The sequence below is a fragment of the Ovis canadensis genome, chromosome X (genome assembly GCF_042477335.2).
Source record: "Ovis canadensis isolate MfBH-ARS-UI-01 breed Bighorn chromosome X, ARS-UI_OviCan_v2, whole genome shotgun sequence".
NCBI lineage: Eukaryota > Metazoa > Chordata > Mammalia > Artiodactyla > Bovidae > Ovis > Ovis canadensis.
In genome coordinates this window covers 56,357,702-56,377,517 of record NC_091727.1, presented here as the reverse complement: position 1 = coordinate 56,377,517, position 19,816 = coordinate 56,357,702, and the positions used below count along the sequence as shown (strand labels likewise).

Sequence of the window (19,816 nt, the reverse complement as noted above, 5' to 3'; positions counted from 1 at the left end):
GCTGGCTTGAAACTCAACATTCAAAGACCAGAAACTATAAAACTCCTAGAGGAGAACATAGGCAAAACACTCTCCGACATAAATCACAGCAGGTTCCTCTATAATCCACCTCCCAGAATACTGGAAATAAAAGTAAAAATAAACAAATGGGATCTAATTAAAATTAAAAGCTTCTGCACAACAAAGGAAACTATAAGCAAGGTGAAAAGACAGCCTTTGGAATGGGAGAAAATAATAGCAAATGAAGCAACTGACAAACAACTAATCTCAAAAATATACAAGCAACTTATGCAGCTCAACTCCAGAAAAATAAATGACCCAATCAAAAAATGGGCCAAAGAACTAAATAGACATTTCTCCAAAGAAGACATATGGGTGGTTAACAAATACATGAAAAGATGCTCAACATCACTCATTATTAGAGAAATGCAAATCAAGACCACAATGAGGTACCATTTCACACCAGTCAGAATGGCTGCAATCCAAAAGTCTACAAGCAATAAATGCTGGAGAGGGTGTGGAGAAAAGGGAACCCTCTTACACTGTTGGTGGGAATGCAAACTAGTACAGCCACTATGGAGAACACTGTGGAGATTCCTTAAAAAACTACAAATAGAACTGCCTTATGACCCAGCAATCCCACTGCTGGGCATACACACTGAGGAAACCAGAATTGAAAGAGACACATGTACCCCAGTGTTCATCACAGCACTGTTTATAATAGCCAGGACATGGAAGCAACCTAGATGTCCATCAGCAGATGAATGGATAAGGAAGCTGTGGTACATATACACAATGGAGTATTACTCAGCCATTAAAAAGAATACATTTGAATCAGTTCTAATGAGGTGGATGAAACTGGAGCCGATTATACAGAGTGAAGTAAGCCAGAAAGAAAAACTCCAATACAGTATACTAACACATATATATGGAATTTAGAAAGATGGTAATGATAACCCTGTATGTGAGACAGCAAAAGAGACACAGATGTATAGAACGGACTTTTGGACTCAGAGGGAGAGGTAGAGGGTGGGATGATTTGGGAGAATGGCACTGAAACGTGTATACTATCAGGTAAGAAATGAATCACCAGTCTATGTTCGATACAGGATACAGGATGCTTGGGGCTGGTGCACTGGGATGACCCAGAGAGACGATATGGGGAGGGTGATGGGAGGGGGGTTCAGGGTTGGGAACTCATGTATACCTGTGGTGGATTCATGTCAATGTATGGCAAAACCAATACAGTATTATAAAGTAAAAAAATAAAATAAAATAAGAAAAAAGAAACTCAACATTCAAAAAAAAGTAAGATCATGGCCTCTGGTCCCATCACTTTATGGTAAATAGAAGGTGAAAAAGTGCAGGTAGTGACAGATTTTATTTTCTTGGGCTCCAAAATCATTTGGACAGTGATTGCAACCATGAAACTAAAAGATGCTTGCTCCCTGAAAGGAAACCTGTGACAATCCTAGATAACATATTAAAAAGCAGAGACATCACTTTGCCTGCAAAGGTCTGTCTAGTCAAAACTATATTTTTTCAAGTAGTCATGTATGGATGTGAGAGTTGGACCGTAAAGAAGGCTGAGCACTGAAGAACTGATGCTTTTGAAATGTGGTGTTGGAGAAGACTCCTGAGAGTCCCTTGGACTGCAAGGAGATTGAACCAGTTGATCCTAAAGGAAATTAACCTTGAATATTCATTGGAAGGACTGATGTTGAAGCTGAAGCACCAATACTTTTGCTACCTGATGTAAAAATTGGAAAAGACCCTGATGCTTGGAAAGATTCCAGGCAAAAGGAGACAGGGCAGCAGAGGATGAGATGATTAGATAGCATCACTGACTCAGTAGACATGAATTTGAGCAAACTCCTGGAGGTAGTGAAGGACAGGGTAGCCTGGAGTGCTGCAGTTCATGGGGTTGCAAAGAGTCCAGGACAATTTAGGGACTGAACAGCAACAACATAATGGGATATGGTCTAGCTAGGGACATAGTGGAGCAGATTGGGATTATCCACCTTAATTCTCGCTAACATGTCTTTACCTCTTGGTTTACCTTTCAAATTATTTCCTGGTACCTACCTACTAACACAATTGACACATATTGTGTCAATTGACACAACTGACAAGTATACGTATATATATATGTATGTATATATATGTGTGTGTGTATATATATATATATATATATATATAGATAGATAGATAGATAGATATATAGTCTTACCGCAGGATGGTGTGCAAAGCAGAGCCTTTGTCCTCGAACCAGAAAATATCTAAGCTTCCATCTCTTGAATGAGTTACAGTTCTTTAGCAGAGGTCCTTCCTTCAGTATTTTCTGAAAGATAGAAGCATAGCTTTGAGTAATTAGGTCAATTTGCAAGACCATATCACTTGTCCTCTCATTTGAGAAGTTCAGATATCTAGAAGGCCCTATCACATATCTGAGAAATGGCCTAAGGGCCAGGCAAGAATACAGAGTTTCTTAGAGTTTCTTAGTTTATTCAGAAAAAGCATTGGTTACCCTTGGATAACACATTCCAAATCATATAGGCTCTAAGTTTCTTAGGACACATGGCCCAACAACCATGGAAAACATTTTCATTTGTGGTAGGAGGAGGGGATGAGAGACAGAACACATAAATATAAGAATTACATTCCTAGGGAAGAACAAATGGTTGGGGGAGAGGCTGAGTTCAGTAAGGGCAGATATTTTGGAAATCTTCAGGTTGCAGGGCTAGACAGGGCTTTCATATCTGCTATTTTAGAGTGTTCTTTTTAGAATAATAAGTTGGATCATATCCCTTCCTGCTTGCAAGCCTCCAATAGCTTCCCAACAGTTTTAGAACCAAATCCCAAGTCTTTATCATAGCTTTCAAGGGATTCATGATCTGGTGAGAGCAAAAAGTGCATGAAAAAGAACTACCATCTGATTACTTTATTTACATATCTCATAGTTTTACCAACCAATTTTTCTGTTACTTGTTGAACAGATTGATTCTAACAAAGCATAGAGTCTGCTTACCATGTTACCGTTGGGGAGGCTTTCCCCAGTGTAACCTTATAAGATATAAGTCAACATGCAAGACTACCATCTGGAAGTACTCACATCCACCAAGCTGCAAATAAACCTATGCTGAATGGACGAAGAGACAGACTTAAGTCACCACATCAAAGCTCTACCATGAATTCCATCCATCATCTAAATTAGAATTCACCATTTGGCAGTTGTGGAAGTGTTTGCTTGGCCCACCTAGTGTTTTTCAGTTCTTAATTAATTGATAATATTTAAAAAGAAGAAAATTTCAAATAAAAATCCAAGTTTCTATTAAAAAATCTGAATATCTGATAACAGGGGACCTACATTTTCACATGGCAACAGTCTGCTGGAACACAGTAGCAGCTGCTCCCTTTAGATGGGGCACCCGGTTCCAGTGGTATTTAAGTTTGGGACCCCACTTAAACAATCATTTGCTACTCCTGCTCTCCCAAATATACCCACATCTGTTATACTGTCTGTTCAATTCTTTAACCAATAAGTTAGTACTAATGGACAGAGTCTTTGTATGTCAATTGAAAAGTCAGTTCATAGTAATCAAAGTTTACCTGAATCATCTTGATAACTTATGGGAGTTTCCAAGTTATTGCACCACCCTTGGGATGTTTATAAAAGAATGGTGCCAAGGAGTCAAGACAAAGAGATAAAAAAAAGATCTTGTGGGAATGTGGCATGGAGAGTGAGAAATTACATTTCAATTGTTGAAACTGAGTCATCAATGAGAAAACAACTTTGTGTAAGCACTGTGATTCCATCACTGTTTCTCTGGTCAGATGGCCTATGGAATATATTCTCATTGATGGCATTTGGTATTCTCTATCCCAATCTTTTCAACTTTATGCCATATATTGTTCCACACTAAGTCTTCATGATACCTAGACAGTCATATTTACTTCTCTCTGCCAAAGACTTTAGTTCAAAATTTTAAGTGCTCCAACTTGGTACAACTGAAGCCACATCCATTATTTCTTCCCCTTTCCCAAGCTATTCTACTTCGTCAATTGCTAAATTCTTCCACTGTTCTTATTTTACCATGTATGGTATCCTTTGTAATAGTTTATTTACAGTTTTTGACTGGATATTTCCCCCATTCCATTTTAAGTTTAAAACATCTCTTAATTTCAACTGCTTTTTCTTACCTCTGCTGCCATACCCAGGTTCCTTCTCTTCCTGTTGCTTTCGGGATTAGGATGATGGGGTGAGGTGGCAATGATGAAATGAGGAGGGGGATTTGCTTCTCTAGAAGACTCCCAGAACCCTGGACCCTCGGGTTCCCTCAGAAAATTGCCACACCCTATGATCTGACATACTAAAACAAGTAGAATTCAGCCTCTTCTCCCGAGCTACTTCCTTCTATCAACCTGTAGTAATGATCACTGTTTAATTTCCCTTCCTGGTGCTTAAGAAATGTTCCTTTTTCTTCCTTACTTGTGCCTTACTAATTAATCATGTTATCCACCTAGGCACACAGAAAACCAGTTAATTAATTAGTTAATTAATCCATTAATCTGGAGACACAGCAAATCATCAAAATGTTCAGTTCTCATTTCATGAACTCAGCATTTGTCATGGTCAAGAAAAGAAAAGAAAGAAAATGACAGGTGATTTGGTTAACTAAGAACTGTTTTCTTTCAGGGTAAAAGCCATGTAACCAGTATCTAGCTACTCTAATTGTAAGGACTGGATAGCTTTAATTGCATGCATGTTAGTTTACTTTAATAAACTTTATATTGCTGAACTTAAAAAAAGAAAGACTTTATGGTGCATAGGAAAAGGAGTACGTCAAGGCTGTATATTGTCACCCTGCTTATTTAACTTATATGCAGAGTACATCATGAGAAATGCTGGACTGGAAGAAGTACAAGCTGGAATCAAGATTGCCAAGAGAAATATCAATCACCTCAGATATGCAGATGATACCACCCTATGGCAGAAAGTGAAGAGGAACTAAAAAGCCTCTTGATGAAAGTGAAAGAGGAGAGTGAAAAAGTTGTCTTAAAGCTCAACATTCAGAAAACGAAGATCATGGCATCTGGTCCCATCACTTCATGGGAAATAGACGGGGAAACAGTGGAAACAGTGTCAGACTTTATTTTGGGAGGCTCCAAAATCACTGCAGATGGTGATTGCAGCCATGAAATTAAAAGACACGTACTCCTTGGAAGAAAAGTTATGACCAACCTAGATAGCATATTCAAAAGCAGAGACATTACTTTGCCAACAAAGATCCATCTAGTCAAAGCAATGGTTTTTCCAGTGATCATGTATGGATGTGTGAGTTGGACTGTGAAGAAAGCTGAGCGCTGAAGAATTGATCGTTTTGAACTGTGGTGTTGGAGAAGACTCTTGAGTCTCTTGGACTGCAAGGAGATCTAACCAGCCATCCTAAAGGAGATCAGTCCTGGGTGTTCATTGGAAGGACTGATGCTGAAGCTGAAACTCCAATACTTTGGCCACCTCATGCGAAGAGTTGACTCATTGGAAAAGACTCTGATGCTGGGAGGGATTGGGGGCAGGATGAGATGGCTGGATGGCATCACTGACTCAATGGACGTGAGTCTGCGTGAACTCCAGGAGATAGTGGTGGACAGGGAGGCCTGGTGTGCTGCAATTCATGGGGTCTCAAGGAGTCAGACACAAGCGAGTGACTGAACTGAACTGAACTGAACTGATCACTGGATAGAATGCTTTGTATTTTCTGAGCTCCTACTATTGACCCCACCTTTTTCTAGGCCCTTAGAAGCAGTTAAAGAAGTTGCAAGCACCTTCCCTGTCTCCCTACTGGCTCAGACGGTAAAGCTGCCTGCAATGCGGGAGACTTGGGTTCTATTCCTGGGTCAGGAAGATCCCCTGGAGAAGGAAATGGCAATCCACTCCAGCACTCTTGTCTGGAAAATCCCCTGATAGGCTACAATCCATGGGGTTGCAACGAGTCGGACATGACTAAGCGACTTCACTTTCACTTTCACTTTCCCTGTCTCAAAGATATGGATAGTGGGAGTGGAGGTGGAGGGACAGATAATCCATGTAGACAAACATGAAGTTATATGAGCTCAGAGCACCATTTGAAAGAGCCTTGGGAGCTTCATGTCCATTGCGTTAAATGTTTACCTTCTGGTTCAAATGAGAGGTTCCACTAAGATAGTGGCTATCCACTCACACATCCTGCCATTGGGTACACTGGCCAAATCACAATTATCTCCCCTCTGTTCCATGATATTAAACTGGTCTTTATGAATGCATTAGTTTTAAGTGCAGGGCTGTCTACTCAATGACCATAGAAGGCTAGCTGGTTACAAAGAATCAACAACCTAGCAGGGGAACTGGGCAGCCCAAGCCCAGTTGCTGCTAAATTCTAGGAGATTACTGAATGCTGATCCAGTGTTACCAGTTCATTCCATTTTTCAAGACAAGTTGGCAATCCAGGTGAAAATTTGTGTGAAGTTTTGGAATATGGCCATATTAACTACTAATTAAATTAAAACAAAAAACTTGAGAGGGCCAAACAAAACATAGATGAGTCCAAAATCATGCCACAGACAACCAATTTGCAATTTCTGAACTGTAACTACTGTCAGTTTCTCTAGATGACAAAATGAGTGAGTGGTGGGTATTCCTGGCTGGTAACAGAAGAGGTTGCAGTGTATGAGTTCAGTGTTTGTGTGCCTGTATATGTAAGATATATATTACCAAGTTGGTAGCAGATAAATGTTTATGTGACTTATGTATAGTAATTAAGGAGAAAGGTTAGAAGACCATTTAAAAGTTTCTTAACACATTATTGACTGGGCGATTTTTGCAAAAACTAATGCCTCTGGCGTTAATATGTCTCTGGTAAATAATGTGCCAAGTTCTAAACTCAGGCTCTATATTGTCAACTTTTAACTTCTACAAATATCCATTAATCCATTATTGTTCAATAATACCCATTAATGGGTTGAGAGAAGGTAAAATTCCTATAGTTTCTTTCTCTGTAAACTCTGTCCCCCTTGGGGAGATGTTTCTAAATAAACCATGGTTTACTTAAAAACACAATAAGCAGCTCCCAGAAGTCAGTTTGAAGAAGCAGAAGCTAAAAAGCCACTCAATCAATAGGCTACCACAAGTCAATAAAATATGTGCATGCAAACGAAATTTACCTGCCTAGGGTCACTAAGCTTAACAAGGACATGAGACAAAACTTGGAAGAAACAAACCAAAAGATACAGCCTATAAAGTGATGCATTAGCAGAAGAACCCTCACTTATCCTGTAACAGGATTTTCAGTTTCCAGATAACATCATTTCATTGACCCCTTGCCACAACCATGTGAAATGTTACTTCCAATTTCCAGATGAGGAGTTTTTCTGTTTCTTTAAAGTGACTATCCAAGAATAATTAGAAGAGTAAGGAGAATTCACATGCATACAGAGCTTTGCAATGGATAAAGTGCTTTTACTTTTGTTATTGAAACTCCCCAGCATCACTCTGAAGTAGGTAGTGAAAGGCACCTACATCAGTTCTGTCCTATGAAAGATACCATGAACTTTTATTTCTTTAAGTGACTAATATTTTTATTTCTAAGGCATTATCAAGACAGTTGAAAATTTCCTTCTCAAGTAAGATGGTCAATGTTTGATATTTTTGAGATTTTGCAGCATCTTGGGACTACAGTATTTGTCAGATGAATGCATCTCCAGTGTTATTATGCTGCTGCTGCTGCTAAGTCACTTCAGTCATGTCTGACTCTGTGCGACCCTGTAGATGGCAGCCTACCAGGCTCCTCCGTCCTTGGGATTCTCCAGGCAACAACGCTGGAGTGGGTTGCCATTTCCTTCTCCAATGGGAGGCAATAAAAAACAGGATTACGTATGGGAATTGTTTTTGGTGGCCATTTTTATAGGCACACAGATAGTTCATAAAATGAGGCACACCTGTAATCCTCTTGGTTCGAGTTGCCACATTCCTGTGGCAATATGTGTGGCGCTGCAAATAGGAAAAAGTTAGGAAGGGCCATTGGATCCTTGTACATACTGAAATGCTTCTTAAATCAGAATATATTGCACACAGTTCTATCTGACATTAAAATGCAAATAGCACTGATATCTCTACTTTTAAACTCTCAAGGCTGGGTGTTTCATAGTGCGAGTGAGTGTGGTGCTGAGTTCAATCACCACAGACATCAACTGACTTCATTCAAATCCAAGAGCGCAGGATTTATCATGCTTGTGGGCTCAGTTGCTTCAGTCCTGTCCAACTCTGCGACCCTATGGACTGTAGCCCGCCAGGCTCCCCTGTCCATGGGATTCTCCAGGCAAGAATACTGGAGTGTGTTGCCATGCCCTCCTCCAGGGGATCTTCTCCACACAGGGATCAAACCTCAGTCTCCTGCATCTCCTGCATTGCAGGCAGATTCTTTACCCACTGAGCCACCTGGGAAGCCCCCAGGATTTACTGAGGTATAGTTAATTCAGGTCTTGAGTACAGCATTCACACAAAACATCTTTGCCTAACCTGTGGCAGCCCTTGAAGAGAAAGCAGTTTATTTTTGTGTCTTCTTTAATAAGCCAACCCCTCAATTCATTACTCCCAGAAACCCCTGCACGCTAGCACCAGTGATTTTTCTCCCTGATGTTCTAGAACTTGGCATGTACAAAATAATTGCCAACAGTGATGGTAAGGATTTCCTTTGCTCCATATTTATAAAAGTATATTTTATAAAATATCTCAACAGGGTCTGTAAAGCAGTCCAATTGCCTATATATAATTAACACCTGCCTGCTGCTTAGTTGGGAAAGGGCAAGTACAACTGCTTTTATGAACCTTTCTTGTGCTCCTCCAAAATCCTCCAAAGTTTCTACTATCTGTTAGGCTTGTTTTTTTTTGTGGCTCAGTGGTTTTTTGCTGGATGAGGCTTTGGAAGATTCTCTTACCCTGTCCTAGCAAAAGGAGCCCCTATTACATAGCCAGAGTGAATTCCACCCCCACCTAATCAAAAAGTAAGCAAGTATCATGACATACACCACTACTTGTTATTAGCTGGCTGTTCTTCTGTTTTACAAAGAAATAGAGGAAAACATCAGAATAGGAAAGACTGGAGATCTCTTCAAGAAAATTAGAGATACCAAGGGAACATTTCATTCAAAGATGGGCTCGATAAAGGAAAGAAATGATATGGACCTAAAAAAAGCAGAAGATATTAAGAAGAGGTGGCAAGAATACACAGAAGAACTGTACGAAAAAGATCTTCATGACCAAGATAATCACGATGGTGTGATCACTCACCTAGAGCCAGATATCCTGGAATGTGAACTCAAGTGGGCCTTGGAAAGCATCACGACGAACAAAGCTAGTGGAGGTGATGGAATTCCAGTTGAGCTATTTCAAATCCTGAAAGATGATGCTGTGAAAGTGCTGCACTCAATATGCCAGCAAATTTGGAAAACTCAGCAGTGTCCACAGGACTGGAAAAGGTCAGTTTTCATTCCAATCCCAAAGAAAGGCAATGCCAAAGAATGCTCAAACTACCACACAGTTGCACTCATCTCACATGCTAGTAAAGTAATGCTCAAAATTCTGCAAGCCAGGCTTTAGCAATACGTGAACCGTGAACTTCCTGATGTTCAAGCTGGTTTTAGAAAAGGCAGAGGAAGCAGAGATCAAATCGCCAACATCTGCTGGATCATGGAAAAAGCAAGAGAGTTCCAGAAATACATCTATTTCTGCGTTATTGACTATGCCAAAGCCTTTGACTATGTAGGTCACAATAAACTGTAGAAAGTTCTGAAAGAGATGGGAAGACCACCTGACCTGCCTCTTGAGAAATCTGTATGCAGGTCAGGAAGCAACAGTTAGAACTGGACATGGAACAACAGACTGGTTCCCAATAGGAAAAGGAGTACGTCAAGGCTGTATATTGTCACCCTGCTTATTTAACTTATATGCAGAGTACATTATGAGAAACACTGGGCTGGATGAAGCACAAGCTGGAATCAAGATTGCTGGGAGAAATATCAATCACCTCAGATATGCAGATGATACCACCCTTATGGCAGAAAGTGAAGAGGAACTAAAGAGCCTCTTGATGAAAGTGAAAGAGGAGAGTGAAAAAGTTGGCTTAAAGCTCAACATTCAGAAAACGAAGATCATGGCATCTGGTCCCATCACTTCATGGGAACTAGATGGGGAAACAGTGGAAACAGTGCCAGACTTTATTTTTTGGGCTCCAAAATCACTGCAGATGGTGACTGCAGCCATGAAATTAAAAGACGCTTACTCCTTGGAAGAAAAGTTATGACCAACTTAGATAGCATGTTGAAAAGCAGAGACATTACTTTGCCAACAAAGGTCCGTCTAGTCAAGGCTACGGTTTTTCCAGTGGTCATGTATGGATATGAGAGTTGGACTGTGAAGAAAGCTGAGTGCTGAAGAATTGATGCTTTTGAACTGTGGTGTTGGAGAAGACTCTTGAGAGTCCCTTGGACTGCAAGGAGATCCAACTAGTCCATTCTAAAGGAGATCAACCCTGGGATTTCTTTGGAAGGAATGATGCTAAAGCTGAAACTCCAGTACTTTGGCCACCTCATGCGAAGAGCTGACTCATTGGAAAAGACTCTGATGCTAGGAGGGATTGGGGGCAGGAGGAGAAGGGGACAACAGAGGATGAGATGGCTGGATGGCATCACGGACTCGATGGACGTGAGTCTGAGTGAACTCCGGGAGTTGGTGATGGACAGGGAGGCCTGGTGTGCTGTGACTCATGGGGTCACAAAGAGTTGGACACGACTGAGCGACTGAACTGAACTGAACTTTTGTTTTATTTCCTCATGCTGCTCTTGGGATGGAGGCTGGACCAAGTTGGGATGAGTGGGTTACCACTCCTCCAGTGAAAACCAGACTTCCACTATGAGCACAGCTAAGGAAGCCAGTTTTATATCTATGGCTCCTTCAGTCCAAAACCTGTAACATCTATTCTCTTTGCTTTGGGGGTGGGGGTGATGGAAAGAAAGCCATTTCGTAACCCAGGCCCGCCAAAGTTGATTCAGAGCAATAATGTTTGATTTGGTTAAAATGCAACTCTGGGAGTTTTTAGGCTTTAAGAAAGGCCAGGCCCGCTGTGTCTCTGAAAGCTTTATATTCCCCAGGTTCCTTGTTGATGTTGTCGGAGTCAGACAGACTGGCTCCAGCACTGACTAGCTGTGTAACCTTGGGCAAATCACTTAACCTCTTTGAGCCTCAATTTCCTTGTCTATCAGATGAGAATACCTTGCAGAGCATGTGCCTGACAGTCACCATCTAAGTGTGAGTCCCTTGTGGTGTATGGGGGCAAGCAGTCCATTCATCCCACTACTGGGAGCTCCTGTCTTTGGCCCTACGAGTAGGCCTGGCTGGCTAAAGGCTGAAGCAGAAGAATGAGGAATAGGGACCAACTGTCTCAGTTTTCCCAGGACTTTCAGTGCTAAAACCAAAAGAGTCATAGGCAAACTGAGACCTGTTGGTCACCCTAGCGTTCAGGAGCCAGATCTCTCTACTGCTCAAGTCTACAAGGAGTATTGCTGCAAATCCCTCCTGCTGCTTCCTGTGCTAAAAACTGCAGAGGCTCAACCACATCCCTATTCTCTATTAGTGAAATAAAAGACAGTTGACACAATAACATTTGTTATTGATAGAAAAAAAAAAAAAGAAAATGATGCTACATTTTTCTCTGAATATGCAAAAATTTTAACCAGTTCTTCCATATCATTTCAAAGATGTTTTATGTACATGCGCAAACATGTGTTGTGCTCTGCTGTGCTCAGTTGCCCAGTCATGTTCGACTCTTTGCAACCCCATAAACTGGAGCCCGCCAGGTTTCTCTGTCCATGGGATTCTCCAGGCAAGAATACTGGAGTGGGTTGCCATTTCCTTTTCCAAGGAATATTCCTGATCCAAGAATCTAACCCATATCTCTTGCATTGCAGGCAGATTCTTTACCATTTGAATCCCAGTTTCAGCCTTGGGAGATAGGAAATCCAAGGGGACGACAGGAGGATGAGATGGTTGTATGGCATTTTAAATCTTGGATTTTAAATCTTGGAAGCAGGAAATCCAGTTAAAGGAGCAGTATAAGTAAAAGCTTAGTGGAAGCAGCAACTGCTGCCTAGAAAAGGAAGCTCTGTGGTCACACAAAATCCCTAAAGGAAAGATATTAGGGGATTTTGGACACTGGCCTTCAACCTAACCAAGCTCACAGAGGCCAGGACACATATTATCATATCTAGTGCCAATGAATTACAAGGAATGACAAAGCATAACTGCTTCCAACTGCTTTCTTCCCCATATTTTCACCTGACTATCTGTAGTGAGAAATGGATAGGCTCTTATAACATCCTGTGTATGTTTCTTCTCTCAGGGATACTGCCCCTACTGCTTCTATTTGGTGCCACCACCATGTCACACACCTTCTCTGTCCTAACCACCTTCTGTGAAACATGTGGCTCCTGTTCTGACTCTGGTGACATCCTCATAGAAGCAGCCAGGGCAGCATCTTCTCTAAGCTTCTCTTCAATTATCTCTCTCCAGAGGAAGACAGTTGTTTCTGGCTGACAAATATCTGCTATCTGCCTTTGTTTTATATGCATTATCTAATTTCTTGCCTACAGAAATTGTCCTGTTGGGGAGGTGGAGAAGTTGAGGATTAGGGAGTTTAAGTAATTAGCTCCAAGTCACAGTGAGTGGCAGAGCTGGGGTTTAAAGCCAGCTCCGTTGGACTCTACTGCCTCTCCCCCCAACAAAATCCTAAGCATCAACAGAATGATGGTCATCATGATCTGGCATGGGTGTCAGATCCAACCTGGGGATCACTTCAGTCCACTTATTTCTTACCTTCAGTTCAGTTCAGTTCAGTTTAGTTGCTCAGTTGTGTCCAAGTCTTTGTGACCCCATGAACTGCAGCACACCAGGCTTCCCTGTCCATCACCAACTCCCAGAGCTTACTCAAACTCATATCTATCGAGTGAATGATGCCATACAACCATCTCATCCTCCTGTCGTCCCCTTCTCTTCCCACCTTTAATCTTTTCCAGCATTAGGGTATTTTCCAATGAGTCAGTCCTTCACATCAGGTGGTCAAAGTATTGGAGTTTCAGCTTTAGCATCAGTCCTTCCAATAAACACCCAGGACTGATCTCCTTTAGGATGGACTGGTTGGATCTCTTTGCAGTTCAAGGGACTCTCAAGAGTCTTCTCCAACACCACAGTTCAAAAGCATCAATTCTTTGGTGCTCAGCTTTCTTTATGGTCCAACTCTCACATCCAAACATGACTACTGGAAAAACCATAGCTTTGACTAGACAGACCTTTGTTGGCAAAGTAATGTCTCTGCTTTTTAATATGCTGTCTAGGTTGGTCATAGCTTTTCTTCCAAGGAGCAAGTGTCTTTTAATTTCATGGCTGCAATCACCATCTGCAGTGATTCTGGAGCCCCCAAAAATAAAGTCTGACACTGTTTCCACTGTTTCCCCATCTATTTCCCATCAAGTGATGGACCCAGATGCCATGATCTTAGTTTTCTGAATGTTGAGCTTTAAGCCAACTTTTTCACTCTCCTGTTTCACTTTCAAGAGGCTCTTTAGTTCTTCTTCACTTTCTGCCAAAATGGTGATATCATCTGCATATCTGAGGTTATCGATACTTCTCCCGGAAATCTTGATTCCACCTTGTGGTTCATCCAGCCTGGCATTTCTTATGATGTGCTCTGCATATGTCCTGAATATTCATTGGAAGGACTGATGCTAAAGCTGAAACTCTAATATTTTGGCCACCTGATGTGAAGAACCGACTCAATTGAAAAAGACCTTAATGCTGGGAAAGACTGAAGGCAGGAGAAGGAGACAACAGAGGATGAGATGGTTGGATGGCATCACCGATGGGATGGACATGAGTTTGAGTAGGTTCTGGGAGTTGGTGATCAACAGGGAAGCCTGGCGTGCTGCAGTCCATGGGGTCACAGAGTCAGACACAACTGAGCGATTGAACTGAACTGAACTCTGCATATAAATTAAATGCACAGAGTGACGATGTACAGCCTTGATGTACTCCTTTCCCGATTTGGAACCAGTCTGTTGTTCCAGGTCCAGTTCTGACTGTTGCTTCTTGACCTGCATACAGATTTCTCAGGAGGCAGGTAAGGTGGTCTGGTATTTCTTCCCCTAGAGGCCACTATTTCACTTAGGAGGCAAAGCCATGGCCAGTAATGTCTGCAGATTTCCCACTAGTTTAATGGAAGAAGACCATGTATTATAAATGATTTCACAAGGGAAGAAAAAAGTCAGTTTTTTTGAGGGATGCCTGAAATATCATAATCCCATATTTTTCATATGTTGATACTTTGTAACAATATGCTGGATTATGTCTGCTGCTGCTGCTAAGTCACTTCAGTCGTGTCTGACTCTGTGCGACCCCACATGTCTAGGAGCTCCTAAACCTGAGGACTTCGGCTTTTAGAGGTATTTTAAAGTGCTTGCAACCTGAGGCCAAAAAAACTTTGTAAGTATGGAAATATGTAGCTCATTTGGCTATAACTCATTTGAAGAGCAAATCAATGAAGATTTGATTGGTGCTTTCATCTTTAGAAATACCTCTTTCAAATCGTGGCTTCAAAAGTCTCTGATAAAGTGGGCTGGATGAGCCCATATTACCTAACCATATATACGTGGGGAGTTGGGGAGATTGCCTTATTGTGAAACTGGCTCCATGCAGACAATCACCTGAAGATGTGCACAGGACCTAAAAATACAGTCACTAACAGGTCCTCTGGGGATGAAGTGGTTAAATGATAAAAAGGGAATGTGAGATTTTTTTCATTTTAATTTGTTCTCAGCCTTACGAATTGGTGTTGACAAGAATTGCGAGGTTGGAAGACAGAAACTGATGCTAGAAACAGTTGGCTTGCTTGCTTCTTGCCTGCTTCTTGCATCAGTAATAGTCTAGGCAAGATGAAGTTCACTAATTCGCTAGTGGTTGTGTGTTAGGGGAATAGAAGATCTATATGCATATTGTGTGTGTGTGTGTGTGCATGTGTGCTTGCCCACTTTGCCCCATCAGTGGCAGGTTAGAGCAGGAGAAAGGTCTCAGGTAAGGGAACCTTAGGGATGGGATTGGCCTGGGAGCAGGGTGAAGGACAGAGCTATGGGAGACTCCAGCCAACAACTAAAGCTGTGGATAGCCTTGCTGCCTCTGAGTAGAGGACTATCCCTGGCGGAGTAAAACTGCCTCATGCAGAGTGTCAACTCAAAATTGACACTTGCCATAGGTGCTTGCCATCTACCTCTACAAGGATTAAAGCATGTGCTGCTGTAGCTGCTGATTTTCAACACCCCCTAAAAGAAGTTCAGGGTGGAGAGCAGAAATGAGGCACTCTGTGCTCAGAGAAAAACTGGCAGAACAGGTCTTCAAGAGAGTTAAATATTTTCAGGGGCCAATTTATTAATATGAGCTCAATTCTTGTATCCCCATATCCAGAAAAGTACTAAAATCCTTCATGGTGATGACTGGTCCTCATGACTAGCAGAAAGTTTCATGAGACTAGCAGAAACCTTCTGGAAAAATATATGTTTGATTGCATGTATTTTCCTTTCACCAAAATCATATATATTCTGACCTCCCCCTCCCCCATCTCTTTGGAGCAGTTTCTCAGAGCTCTCTGAGGTGCTGTCTCCCTGGCTGCAGTCCTCATTTTGCCCCAAATAAAACTTAATTTGCAACTCTCATGTTGAGCATTTTTTTAAGTCAACAGGAGGCAGGAGGTATGGTAATTTAATAGCCCACCAAGCCTGGAGGGGAATGGAGGAAAGAGCTGTGATTGCAGGAAACACTAATCTGTCAAACAGGTGACTATGTTGTAGGCTTTGGTTATGGTGAAATTACTGGCCTGGTAACAAAGTTGAAAAGCTATGCCAGTTAGTAAAAGGAAGCTACCAGGGACAAGCTTTCTGGTGTAGTAATAGTAGTGTAGTAGTAGTAGTAGTAATAGTAGTAGTAACATGAATTACTAACAGTTGGTGAGCCTTTACTATGTGGGAAGCACTGTATTAAATCATGTTACATCTCACTTGAGCCCAATAACAATTCTAAATAGTAGGTGCCATAACAATTTTCATTTTATAGATCGAGAAACTGAGGTTTAGAGAGATTAGGTAACTTCTTTAATAGGTTAATAAATGGTAGAGTGAAAATCTCTCTTGGAGTTTTTAGGACATGGAAGACAAGTTATTCCTTCATTGAAAGAAAAAAGAGTGGGGTTTAAATCACTGGTCTTATTGTAAGTTATACCCTATCCTTCATCAGTCAACAGAGGGAGGCAGGATAGCCAGGGGAGCTTGGTGGTGTCAATCGCACATATTTGGTTCAATCATAGTTTTGTTTTTAATATTACATGCTAAAGGCAATGGCACCCCACTCCAGTACTCTTGCCTGGAAAATCCCATGGACGGAGGAGCCTGGTAGGCTGCAGTCCATGGGGTCGCTGAGAGTTGGACACGACTCAGTGACTTCACTTTCACTTTTCACTTTCATGCATTGGGGAAGGAAATGGCCACCCACTCCAGTGTTCTTTCCTGGAGAATCCCAGGGGCAGCAGAGCCTGATGGGCTGCCGTCTATGGGGCTGCACAGAGTCGGACACGACTGAAGTGATTTAGCAGCAGTAGCAGTAGCAGCAAAGTAATTAAGACAACAATAATGTTTAATTATTTAATTATTATTTAATTACACAGCACTTTATCAGCTATAAAGAGCTAGAAGATTCTTACCTGACTGAAAATAACTGTGAGGAGTCAACGAGGGAGGTAATACTATGAGTTAGTTTCAAGATAAGAACAATGTGACTCAAGGAAGTGAAGTGACTTGCCCAAGGTCACTATGTTGTAAACTAACTCTGGCCTCCTGACTTCTGGTACAAGGCTCTTTTCACTGTATCTTTGTATTTTATGTTTTCTGTGTTGTTTGTGCATGCTCAGTCAGTCAGCCATATCTGACCCTTTGCAACAGAATGGACTGTAGCCCACCAGGCTTCTCTGTCCATGAGATTTCCCAGGCAAGAATACTGGAACAGATTGCCCTTTCTTCTTCCAGAGGATCTTCCCCACCCAGGGATCAAATGTCTGTCTCCTGCATTCCTGCATTGTCAAGTGGATTCTTTACCACTGAGCCACGTGGGAAGCCTTCTATATTGTTTGATATCATTTTAATTAGTAGTCTGTAGTTTCAAAGTCCAATTTCCCCTTATCATCCCTGTTCTGCCATCCAGCAATAGAACTCTCTGCCATCACTGCTGGTAAAGAAGTATGGACATAGTCAAGTGTGCCATTGGCAGGCATCTTCATGGTTAATGATGGTAGTACCGTGCTGGACCCAAAGGGAAACTCTTCTCTGACCTGGATGACTCTTAGTAACAATAATGAAAAATTAACTTGTATGTGAAACTACCCCACAAAAGCATCCTACAAAGATCTTACTAGGATAGACTGAGAACACTGCTATTACTGTTCCCCTCCCTTCCTAGGGGCCACTTCCCACAGCCTATTCAGATGCTTTAACCAGAAGACATACTGTTACTCTTTTCATAGTTTCAGACCTTCATTTATTTCTCTGTTGAAAGACTGCATTCTTCTTCACCTTCTCCCTGCAGTCAAACACCTGGTAAAACACCACCACCCTCTCTAGCCAGGCTATGTTTAAGGGATTAAGACTTCTCCACTCCTAACTACTAACTACAGTAATCAAATTCTAACACCCACTGACCAGGGCTTAGAGCAAAGCTGACTGACTGTTATCAGTCAGTTTTTGCTCTGTTCAGCTCTTTATAGCTTATCCAGAAGGGGCCACCAGAAAAGTACAATTGCATTGAAGAAGAGGGAAAGAGAGAGGGAAGAAAGTTAAGCTGACAGGCCTGGAAAAGGGGAAGAGAGGAGGAATAGAGAAGAAATAAGACTAGGATGAGCATGGAGGGGTGGCTGGGGATAACTGAAAACACAGAATAGATGACACAAGAGGCTCATTTCCCCACCAGTGATGCATAAGACTCTTGTTGATCCTGGAACCTTCTTTCAACCACTGTTTTATTGACTCTGAGATTGTGCCCTAATCCATGTGTGCGGTTCTCTGTTCTAAGCTTGCTGGGGAGAAGACAGTGCTGACTAAAATGGGAAGAGAAGGATTTATCAACGGAGATCTGAGGGACAGCTAGACCTGAGTCACACAAAAAACAAACAGTAAGCAAAATTGTCCTCTGGCAGGGGGAGGGGACTGTTCTTTAATTGGAATCAGAGCCTAAAAACTAGCATTGCTTAAGAAAGGAAAGTAGCAGAGCAGATGGCAGGGGAGACTCAGTATGAAAAAGACTCACTAATAGCAATATACATACACCAAAATTGATACAGAGAAATATGGAGACACAAGGCTAACCCCTTTTGCCCCTTAAGTTTGAAATCTACACGTTTTCTGAAGTGTCTACTATGGTTAGGCATCTTGCTAAGCAAGTTATATCCATTAGTAATAATACAAGAAAACTGTGAGGTAAGTATTATTAGCCTCACATTACAGATAAGGCACTGGAGCTCAGAATGGTCAGCTGACTTTTCTAAGATCACACACAGTTACAAAGGAAGATGACTATGAACCCAGGTCTGTCTGATTCTAAAGCCTACACACATTTCTACTCATTATACTGTATACCTAGCCTCTCTCTCCTGTAAAGTGAGAGTTGATTTGGGGTGGCGGGGGTAGGTAGTTTGCAAAACCATGGGAGATCTGAAAGATCCAACTTGTGAGTTTTCACAGAGATATTTGTACATGGGTGCAGTACGGGCAGCATATGGTACCATGAAAAGACAGTGGATTAATGGACTATGAATTCTATACAGTTTGGGCTCCAGAAGTAAACTGCTATATAAGCAAGTCATGCCACTTCCCCAAGCTCTCAACTTTATGCTAAGAATTGCAGGTAATATTTATGAGCTTTATCCAAAATAGTTGGTACCAAGTTATCAGTAGGTTCTCCATTCTCATCATTCAAATCAGGTGGGTACCAAGATAGGGCTAGTACACCTAATAGAAAAAAAAAAAGAATTGCAGATAAAGATGCTAAAATTTGGCACTTGATTCATCAAGGGAAGACCAGTGCATAACAGAACAAAACTGCTAAGGTTGCTCAGGTCTATTGTCACAAAGTAACCTCCCACCAACTTAAAGATGGAAGCAAAGGATAGGCCCTGGCCCCAGAAATAGAAATTATTTCAAAACCAAGCAGATCAGGAAGGCAAACCTCAGTATAAAGCTTTCTTGGCAATCACAAATATATGTTATAGCTGAGTTACCTCTGACAGGAAAAGTGCCCAGAGTGCTACAACCTATCCATAGTAGGTACTTGGTAAATAATTATAAAATGAAATTGAGTAAGGGAAAACACACCTAGAGAGGACAATGAGAAATTGAAAAAAAAAAAAGGTGTTCTCAAATGTTCAGCCTATCACTTGGCTCCTAAAAGCCAGTTGCTATTGCAGGAAACACATGATGTTATTTACATTTGTAACCATGATTGGCAAAAACCAATTTGGTATGGTGTAAAGGACTGTAGATTTTGGAATCAAATAAACCTGGATTTAAAACTAACTCCACCACTTACTATGTGTTTGTTTTGGGGCAAGTAATTTAACTTACAAACCTCAGCATTGTTATCTGCAAAACAACATATAAAGACATTCAACTCTTAAAAAGATCAAGGGAATATATGTAAGTG

At 41.4% G+C, this 19,816-nt stretch overlaps 1 protein-coding gene across 1 annotated transcript in view; it reads right to left on the bottom strand.

Annotated features, from left to right (window-relative positions):
- Positions 1-19,816, bottom strand: part of DGKK (diacylglycerol kinase kappa) — a 175,794-nt gene that overhangs the window by 120,803 nt on the left and 35,175 nt on the right. Inside the window, exon 2 of the mRNA XM_070291185.1 lies at positions 2,231-2,341. Within this exon, the coding sequence (XP_070147286.1) occupies positions 2,231-2,341 (111 nt within the window). The remainder of the gene's footprint in view (positions 1-2,230; positions 2,342-19,816) is intronic.